The following is a 9,577-nucleotide window of genomic DNA, read 5'->3' as shown; positions in this document are numbered from 1 at the left end:
TAATAGATTTAGAGAGTTTGTTATTTGATGTTGTTAAAAAATGGCTAGCTAAATTTTAAAAAGTAAATTTCCTAGTCAAAATTAGGCCAAAGAATTGCTAGGCTACTACTAGTTCTAAGTTAAGCCACATTAATGGCAACAAAATAATCAAGTAGGTCCAATTGACAACATTAATCAATATTCGTTATTAATCAAAGAATTGACGGAGACAACAGATCATAAAACCACAACAAATAAAATCTAATAGCAATAATCATAGGCAGTAACTCATTTGTTGGGACAGGCATATCTCCACTCGATACAACTGAGTGTTACATATGTGGTACTTTCAGCCAATGTGAACCCTACACGAGCGATTGTATATCTCTCTAAACGATTGAACAGTCCAAGGTTAACAAGAAGATTCCGGCCAGAGTACCAGAAACCTTGCCTGAATTTCTAGATTAAAGCCCTGAGCACCATGTCATGCCTCAAAAACTTGGCTCACCACATGATGGTATTCTTTATCTTGGCAACAAGATAGCATGAATGGTAGAAAAGTGCATTCTAAAAGTCCAGGCAGGCAGCAAATACTCTCTTACAATGCGCCTTGTACTGTACAAGGAACTTCCAAAGCACTCAAATGTCAGCAGGATATTTAAACAATCAGCAATCCAGTTCACAAAACAAAATAAAAGAAACACAAAAGAAATGGTTATTCATTACCAGAAATTTTATCTTTAAAAATATACTATTCACTTCTGTTGTTCTTGCAATAAAACATTGCTTGAACACAGCCTAAAATGGGTAAAGGTTGAATGTTGAAGTATGTAGCAGAACTAAGATATACACAAGCTAAACCTACGTACATTTTGAACCAAATGGATGAAGAAAAGGTAAGATAAGCAAATATCATAGTAAAAAAAATCACTACAGTAAAATTTATCAAGCACTTCAATGTAGAAAGTTCTTCTTCTGTTCCTTGGTTGGGGAAATGGCCTTGATCCTTAAAATATGAGAGCAACTGGTCCTTGAGCTTGAACCTATTAGTTAACCATGCTGCAGGCCCCTTATCAGATGCTGGAATCTCATCAATTGGGATACGCTGAACATGAATGTGAACTTCTGAAGGATCCACGCCGAACACATTGTCCATAAAGGAAGGGCATTGGTGCTTGTATGCGAGAGTCACATCATAAACTGCAGGTAATTAATATATGAAGGTGTATCAAGTATCAAAAAAGCTAGTAGAGAAAAATGAGGAACAAGTACAGCTTATGTCATCAGAATTATTTCATGAGCAAACAGTTATTTGAAGAAATAATTTGACTAAAGTGGCAGACCACCCGCAGCTTCAATTATCAAGATGTTGTACAAATGATTTCATGAGCAAGCAGTCATTTTAACTATTCCTTTGACGAGTTACAAATCACTGACAGAGTTCCAATGGTAATGTGAAAGGAACAGGAACCGTGATTATAGAATAAAACAGTCCATAATTACTACTAATAGCAGTCATTTTCCTTCCATTCCTCCAATGAGTTACAAATCACTAACCTACTACTGCATAAGGAATCAGGAACCACAATTTTTATATAAAACAGAAAAGGCCGCAAAAGTGTCATCTCCAGGCAAAGAATTGGCATTACCACTGGCGGAGGATAAGGACAGACAACTTTTGTGTTACAGAAATATACCATTAACCTACAAAGAAGTGCCAATGGAAACCCTCCATTGAACACAGAAATTTTGCAGGATGGAAGAGAGGAGGACAATTTTGTAATAGAACCTGCATTCAAGGAGCCCCGCAGTGCTTCCAAGCAAAAGCAGAAGCCCTTAGTTTTTGGGAGCAAGACATTGAACATCATAGGCAGTTTAGCTTCAGCTGCAAATTCTCGACTCTTCTTGCATTTCTCTTCACTGTAGATGAATAAAAATAAAAGTTTAGATGTCTTAAAACGGTGTAAATATAAATCTTACAGACAAATAAAGTTTGACAAGTTCAATATGTGTTCTAGAACAGAATGAATGCAGGCAGCACAAAAGCAGAGATGCATGGGGTAGAGGAGCCATGGATTACTTATATTAGAGATCTGTAATGACCTGACAAAATAAGATAACCTAAGATCCATAAGGTCACACTAGCCATATACGGAATCTAAAACCATATGTTCGTTTCTTATAAGATCTTTGCACATGGAATTTAACAGAATATAAAAGGTGATAATGAGGTAATACGTAAAATCAGTTCCTTCAGGAAACAGAACGAGCCATAATGGATCCTGAGGATTCTTAAATGTGGAAAGCATATTGCACAAAATTGATTCATCAACTTCCCACTTCCTCTCCACAGCAATGAACTCCAAGATGTGAAATCCCCAACCTAAGACAGGCAGTTTCATCAAGCTGCTTTTAAGGATATATTTCATGTGGCCCAGACACCCTTTCCTCAATGCAAGATCCCACAAGTACATCCAGTCAACCTCAGTTCTGTGATTGGCAATAAGCAAAACACGCTCCCCTTCTGGAACCATATCTCCAGAAAAAACCACTTTGGTCCCGTTTATTTTTTCAAACAGAAAAGGCCATAGAGCCAGCCACAGGCCAAAGAGGAAGGATGATGCTTTCCTACTGTAATGCAGGCTGAAAAGCCGTAACATGACAGCACTCACAGGTGCAAAATATACTAAAAACATGAAGGCGGTGGAAAGAAACACCACTAGACATAGAAGACCCCTTAAAATCCGAATAGGAGTCAAAGGGCGGTGCATTAATCTATTATTATCAGATTTGAGCGGCTTGCAAGCTTCCATATCCTTTGGTGACTGTTCAAAAACTTCCCTTCTAAAGACAGCTGCGATACCCCAACGTTATTTGAGATGTTCCTAAAATTTGAGTGAAAAGAAATAAAAGACAAGATCAGGGCAATAAAACAGACATGTCTATCTGAAAGCAAAAACAGTCCATACCCATGTTTAAAAGGGAGGAGGGAAGTATAAAGTTGTATTCATGATCAAACAACCAGATGGAATATGTAAACCAATTGCAAGAGAGCATCAAAAGTTATCTGCCCAAATAATAGTAAACAAACTTATTGTTAAAGGCTGAGAGCTGGTATATTGCTAAACGAACCTACATGCAGCTCATCCCTAATAAAGAAGCAGGGAATTGATCGAGACTTTTATGTGATAAGTTTGTCACTGACTACAACTGTTAAAACAACATCTAGTTGGCTAGATGCTCGGCCCAAATGATTAGATCCAGCCAAATACTAATTAGATTATCAAAGCTTAATGCAAAACTACTCTCTTCTTATGCTATAGTTTGGACAGAGATGTGACCTAACACTATGTGGTGACCTAACAATCTCGGCCATGCAACCATCTCTCCATACAATAAAATAAATCAGATATCTTCCAAACCATGCCACCATCATGATACCAAATCTTAACTTTAAAGAAAGGTCACAACAAGAGTTGTCAATAAAGAAAAAAGAAAGAAAAAGGTCACGACCCGAATGGAGAGGAAATTACACAGTATCTTTAGAAGGTGCAATATATTTTTCTTCTCAATAAGGGGAGAGCGGGGAGGAAACGGAAAAATTGCAAATACGTTTAAGCACAAATATAAAATAAGATATGCTCCCTCCAAAAACTAATTAATAATAACACATGCGGTAGTTATGAACCCTTGAGGTAGGGAAAACTTCTCAATCTGAACTACACTCCACCAAATCACTTATGGAAACCAACCCCATCATTAAATTCAGGCCTCCTTCAAGAAAAATTCATCATTAGACTCTAATCATGTTCTCCGTACTCGCACTTATTCACAGCCCCGCTGGTTTTGGCTCATCTCTCTCTCTCTCTCTCTCTCTAACATCACGCAGTGAGTAAAAACGTCACCAAATCCTAAAAACTACATGAGCACTAAATCCCAAATACCTTATTCGAGACACGGATACGGGTGTGAGTAAGAACGTGAACAACAAAAAAATATATCAAATTTGAGATACATTTCAATAAGATAGTAATAAAATCTGGAAATTAGGACAGAGCACTGGTACCTGGACTTTGATTGGAGTGAGAGAAACAGAGTGATTTGGGTTGGAGAGATCTTCCTTTTCGTTTTATAGGGGATTACGTTTCTAGAGGATGGAAGTCCCCATGAATCAGGAGGATAAGTTATAGTTCTGCTGCCAATAGAACAGAGAAATGCGAATCTCCAAGGATTTGGATTCTAGGAGAGGTGGGGGAGAATCGCACAAGGTCACGCGCACTGAGGCCAGCGATGTGATTGGCCAACAACGGATTGAAAAGTCAAAGGGAAACCGACATGTTCGGATTACTCCGGTGTACTTGCTCGGGTATTTGTTAGGAAGAAGGAAAATAATGGTCCGGGTGACGTAAACCGACAAGGCTCCCTGGGGTCAAACATAAGCAGTACCTCGTTTCCCTCTCTCCCACCGATTCTTCCCAAGATGTCGTTTCCGCATGCATTATCGTTAAACTTTCAAACCAACTGGCCCCTATCAAATGGATTACTTTGCATCTCTACTGTGGACCTCGTAGGCCCAAAGACCTAGCAATACAAAAGTGGTGGGAGGAAGGGTTCAGAGACTGTTGGTTATAAAATTAACGAAGGTCTAGCCCATTAGTAATGGAAGGGCCCAAGCCCAGCAAGCAAGTTGAAGAAAACCAATTTGTAAAGAGATAAAAGTCAAAAGTTATTTGCTTACGTGTAAAAAGATGAGAGTGACATAGATACGCCTAAAAATATGGAATAAGACAAGGTAAAACGGATGATTCAAATGGAAGAAAAAATGCATCTATAAGAGGAGGAGACTTTACATACATGGGTACTCTCTTCATACTCTTTCCATCCATATTTTTCCTGAGAGCAAAGTGAGGGCATAAGAGACAGTAAGATTATCAAACATAGTAAATTTCGCATTCAAAAGATCATTGGACATATGCGTTTATGTCGAATCACGTAAATCTCAATATCTCTCTCTTTATTGATATTTTATGTATTTTATTTATTATTTAATTCATGTTTAAGCATTCAAACATTGTAGCTCCTTCCAAGCATCATCATGGTACATTCTATTGTGTTGTTCGCCTTCAACTTCGTTCGAAAATTGCCTCAACATAGATTATAAAAAATGCGATTCAATGATATCATTAGAAGGAGCCCATTTGGTAAGATTGTGCGCTCAATAATTCACATTTTTTTATAAGTAATAAAGAGAATTTTATTAATACGAATGAAATAGAAAATGTCCATGTACATAAGGAGTATATAAAAGAAACACCTAAATACATTCTAAGAATGAGAAAATAACAATAGAAAATCATGAGCATTACCTCCTTTAAGCACTAAAGCATAAAACCAAAGAAGTAATGTGTGTACAAAAATATTTTGTAGTTTCAAGTGCGCTCCTTATCATTGAAATATCAATCAATCACTTCCATCCAAATGTACTACATAAGACGTAAGGAAACTATCTTTCAAACTGCATTCACATGAGAGCAACCAGGAAACTCGTTCCAACAAATAAGAAGATCTATTACGCTTAAAGGCATCACCCAAGTCAAACCAATTCTACAAAACATTTCATCTCACAATGCCTTTGCCACCTCACAATGAAAAAATAAATGATCCATTGATTCCTCATGCTTCTTACACATGAAATACCGATCCATAATAATGAAACCATGCTTTCTCAAATTGTCTGTGGTCAAAATTTTTCCAAAAGAATCAATATGTGTGAAAAAAGTGACTTTAGAAGGCGTGTGAGATCTCCAAATACACTTCCAAGAAAAAGGAGAACTATTTAGAGATGTGAACATCTTATTCCCATCATTACAACCAAGTCTAAAAGTATATAAAAACTAAAAAAGGTTGAAACTTCATCAATTTCCTAATCCTATAAGGCTCCACTAAAACAAACATCTCACTATGAAACACCATCAGAACGAACTGATAAATCTGAAATTGAGGCATGCCAATCACAAATCAGACGAAAGATGGCTGAAAACACCCTATTAAGAGCTCGCTTAGCACACAAAATATCAAACTAGAGATGGATCCTAAATTCCTCTCCAACTACATAACTAACATGGCTTACAAAACTCTCCCAACCCTTGCTAATGAACTTCCCTAAACCCACATCATATACCCCGTTGCTCATTAGAACACCAATCTCCATGCACTTCCATATTTACAATCAATAACTTATCTCTAAAGCGACACTGATTGATTTCTTTATGACCATTTCCCTAACGAGGCTTTATTAAAACCCTCAAATTACAAACCACCAAACCTCCATTAAAAATAGGAGACCAAATTTTATTCCAACTAACCAGATGAAACTTAACTTCCTCTCCCATTCAACTCCACAAGAAAGCACGAATTAACTTTTCAATCAGATTGGCCACCCTTGAAAGAAATGAAAATAAAGATAAAAAATAAGTGGAAAGATTGAAAATGGTACTCTTGATTAAGCTAATTCTACTATGTTTTGATTAAGACAACCATTTCTATCCAACCAACATTTTTTCAATTTTCTCAACAACTCCATCCCAAATAGTTTTAGCCTTAAAATACACTCTGAACGAAAGTTTTAAATATTCCATTGGTAAGAAAGCAACTTTACAACACAAAAAACACTCCAAGTTATTAATGTTTCACATCACCCACACCGAAACCATCTCAAACTTTTAAAGATTCACCTTAAGACTCGAAACTACTTCAAAATATTATAGCATTGCCTTTAGAACTAGAATCTGGCCACACCTCGCACCATAGAAAAAGAAGAGAATCATTTGTAAAAAGAAGATGAGAAAGTATGATAATTATTACATTTTCCACTGAGAAACTGAAAGAAATCCCCCAACGGTGGCCTCAGCATTCGACCCAACACCTCCATAATAATGACAAAAAGAAAAAGGGACAAATGGTCCTCCTGTCTCAAAACACGAGAGCTATGAAAAAACCAGCAGGGTACAACGAAAACAGAGAAGTAGAAAAATAATGCATAGTCTACAAAAGTCATCTCTTTCCAAAGCCACATCTCCTAAGCAAATAGAAGAGAAATCCTCAGTTCACATGACCATATGCCATTTCAATGTCAAGCTTACAAAGAACATCAAGAACACCCTCTCTCATTCGACTATCTAAACGTTCATTAGCAATAAGCACATAATCAAATATTTGTCTCCCCCGAACAAAAGACATTTTGAGGCTTAGATATAATTTGCTCCATAACCGTACTCAAATGATTAACAACTACCTTCAAAATTATCTTGTAAACTCCACTCACAAGACTAATAGGATGGAAATCCTTTAACTCTGAAGCCTCGAGGTTTCTTTGGAAAGAGAGCAACAAAAGTAACATTGAGACATTTCTCAAACTTCTCAAAAGAATAGGACTTCTGAAAAACCCACATCACTTATTCTTACACAATATCTCAGCAAACTTGGGAAAATGTCATAAAAATTCTATTTGGACTAGAAGTTTTATCTTTTGCTATCCCACTAACCATCTGATGAGCCTCATTTTCATAAAAAGCCTTTTTCCAACCAACTCACACTTTGATGATCTAGGAAGTCAAAAGCCAAACCATCAAGACTCGATCTCCAATTATCTAATTCAGTGAGAAGACTTTCATAATATTGCATAATATAATCATGGATTTCAGGTGGAGATGAAATCGCATAATTATTATAATAAAGCAACTCAATAACATTGTTGTGTTGATGTGAATTAGTTATTCTATGAAAAACTAAGTTCATTTATCCCCATTTTCCAACCAAAGAGGCTTTGATTTTTTCGGCAAAGAAATATTCTCCGTCGGCAGCACTCTCTTAAGATCAGCCACCGTTGATTTTTTCCTCAACAAAACCTCCTCAAAAGGAACCCTTTGTCCTCCCAAACCTCCAAGTCATGCAAATCCTATATAAGGGAATTCTTCTAGAGTCAATATTCCCATAAACTTCTGCATTCCACTTCTTTAAATCAAATTTCAAGGCCTTGAGCTTACCAGCAAGAATAAAACTAGGATTACCCTTGAACTAATAAGAAGACCATCAGCTCCAAACCTTATCAACAAAGCCATTAGCTCCTAATCTCATATGTTCAAACTTAAAGTACCTACGACCCCATGAATACCACAACAATCTAGCAAAATAGGGAAGTGATTTGAACATATGTGAGACAATCTCTTTTGAAACTGCTCCAGGTAATGAACTTTCCAAGAAAGAAATCAATCAAGTCTCGACCTGCCCGGACTATTGGACCATGTGGACACCCCCAAAAGAAGAGGATCCAAAATATCCAAATAAAAAATAAAGTTTGAAAAATCCTCTATTACTAAAGAAATACTTGAAGTTCCTACTCATACATCATAGCACAACCCAAAGATAATACAATCCCATCAAATCTTCCCACAAAAGTCTCCTTTCCCTATCCGGCTTTGGCCAATAAACGCCTACATAGGTCCACTCCCACCCATCAAAGAGTAAGCTACAGAAAAATTTTTAATACACTCCTCAATTGAGTTCACCATTCTTTTATCCCACATTAAGAGGATACCTCCGGAACCTCCCATAAATGTCAAATAAGTTGTAACACCCCCTTCCCGTAGGCAATTTGTGTCACGTATTTTTCATAAAATAAACCCGGCAAGAGATCTCATATTTAATAAATGACTTTAGGATTTATTTTATAGAAAAATGCCTAATAAAAATGTTTTCCAGAAACATTAAACTAATAAACTGAATAAATTCTTGTCATAAAAGCATGTTTTATTTTTCAAAGTTTGAAACTAAAATTAACTATTCCTTCTATTCCTGGCCTGCCTGCTCGTATTCATCATCCTCACCTGGGTGGTTAAAAATATGAAAACAAACTAAAATGAATCGAAAACTCAACAAGAAATCCATCACCATGTAAACATAATAAACATAAAGTTTTCATAAAAAAATTTCATGCTGAGAGTTTAAATTCATGACTGATCATACTGATGCTTATGCTATGTATGACTGATTTAACTGAATTAACTGACTGATCTGACCGATTTAACTGATTTATCTGACTTAATTGACTGGCCAACACACTTAACCATGTGTGCGAGGTTGTGCACCGGCCCCACATCACGCGGCCGCAAGGGGAGCCGTTGATAGTATTTTGGCATACTATGGTGGACCACGACTGAGTTCGTGACTTGCACATCCACTCTAAAACTGAACTGGATTGGTATCATGCATCTGAATGGCCATCTTATTAACTGATATGATCTTATCTTATACTTGATTTTAAGATGGCTTACTTATCTTATACATATGAGATGCATGACATATTACATACATAATCATAATTTTTGAATTTAAACATTATGCGGAATGACAAAATCATATGATATGCTGGATGACATGTTTGTATATAACATGAGTGATGCATAAATAATTGGTTGGAAATGAACTGGCTTGAATAATACTTATTTATAATGCTGAACTATGATGATCCTAATTTGTGATCAAATTACTTATATCGCTGCGCTTCTTCTTGAATATTATTTCGTAACTTGACACCTAT

The 9,577-nt window shown here is 36.5% G+C and overlaps 1 protein-coding gene across 3 annotated transcripts; it reads right to left on the bottom strand.

The window, feature by feature from the left end:
* Positions 1-671: 671 nt before the first annotated feature.
* LOC121243426 (probable 1-acyl-sn-glycerol-3-phosphate acyltransferase 4) lies at positions 672-4,448 on the bottom strand. 3 transcript variants are annotated; one of them, XM_041141545.1, is made up of 4 exons: positions 4,046-4,448; positions 2,218-2,864; positions 1,769-1,899; positions 672-1,179 (listed from the first exon to the last, which is right to left on the bottom strand). In XM_041141545.1, the coding sequence occupies exons 2-4, from the start codon at positions 2,790-2,792 to the stop codon at positions 731-733; spliced, it is 1,155 nt and encodes a 384-aa protein (XP_040997479.1). In that variant the 5' UTR covers positions 2,793-2,864; positions 4,046-4,448; the 3' UTR covers positions 672-730. The 3 variants fall into 3 exon arrangements, with proteins under 3 accessions (XP_040997479.1, XP_040997480.1, XP_040997481.1); XM_041141546.1 differs by lacking the exon at positions 4,046-4,448 and adding an exon at positions 3,112-3,414; XM_041141547.1 differs by lacking the exon at positions 4,046-4,448 and adding an exon at positions 2,949-3,086.
* Between the last annotated feature and the right edge of the window lie 5,129 nt (positions 4,449-9,577).

Source organism: Juglans microcarpa x Juglans regia, chromosome 8D (assembly GCF_004785595.1).
Source record: "Juglans microcarpa x Juglans regia isolate MS1-56 chromosome 8D, Jm3101_v1.0, whole genome shotgun sequence".
Lineage (NCBI taxonomy): Eukaryota > Viridiplantae > Streptophyta > Magnoliopsida > Fagales > Juglandaceae > Juglans > Juglans microcarpa x Juglans regia.
The sequence above is the reverse complement of the archived record's forward strand: the minus strand, read 5'-3'. Positions and strand labels throughout refer to the sequence as shown.

Bases quoted from the DNA above. Each gene is read 5' to 3' on its own strand.
- LOC121243426 (XM_041141545.1), bottom strand. From the start codon at position 2,792: ATGGAAGCTTGCAAGCCGCTCAAATCTGATAATAATAGATTAATGCAC. The intron at 1,900-2,217 runs GTATTACCTCAT...ATTCATCTACAG, and splicing joins CCTGAAGGAACTGATTTTAC to TGAAGAGAAATGCAAGAAGA. The intron at 1,180-1,768 runs GTTCTATTACAA...AATTACCTGCAG, and splicing joins GCGGGGCTCCTTGAATGCAG to TTTATGATGTGACTCTCGCA.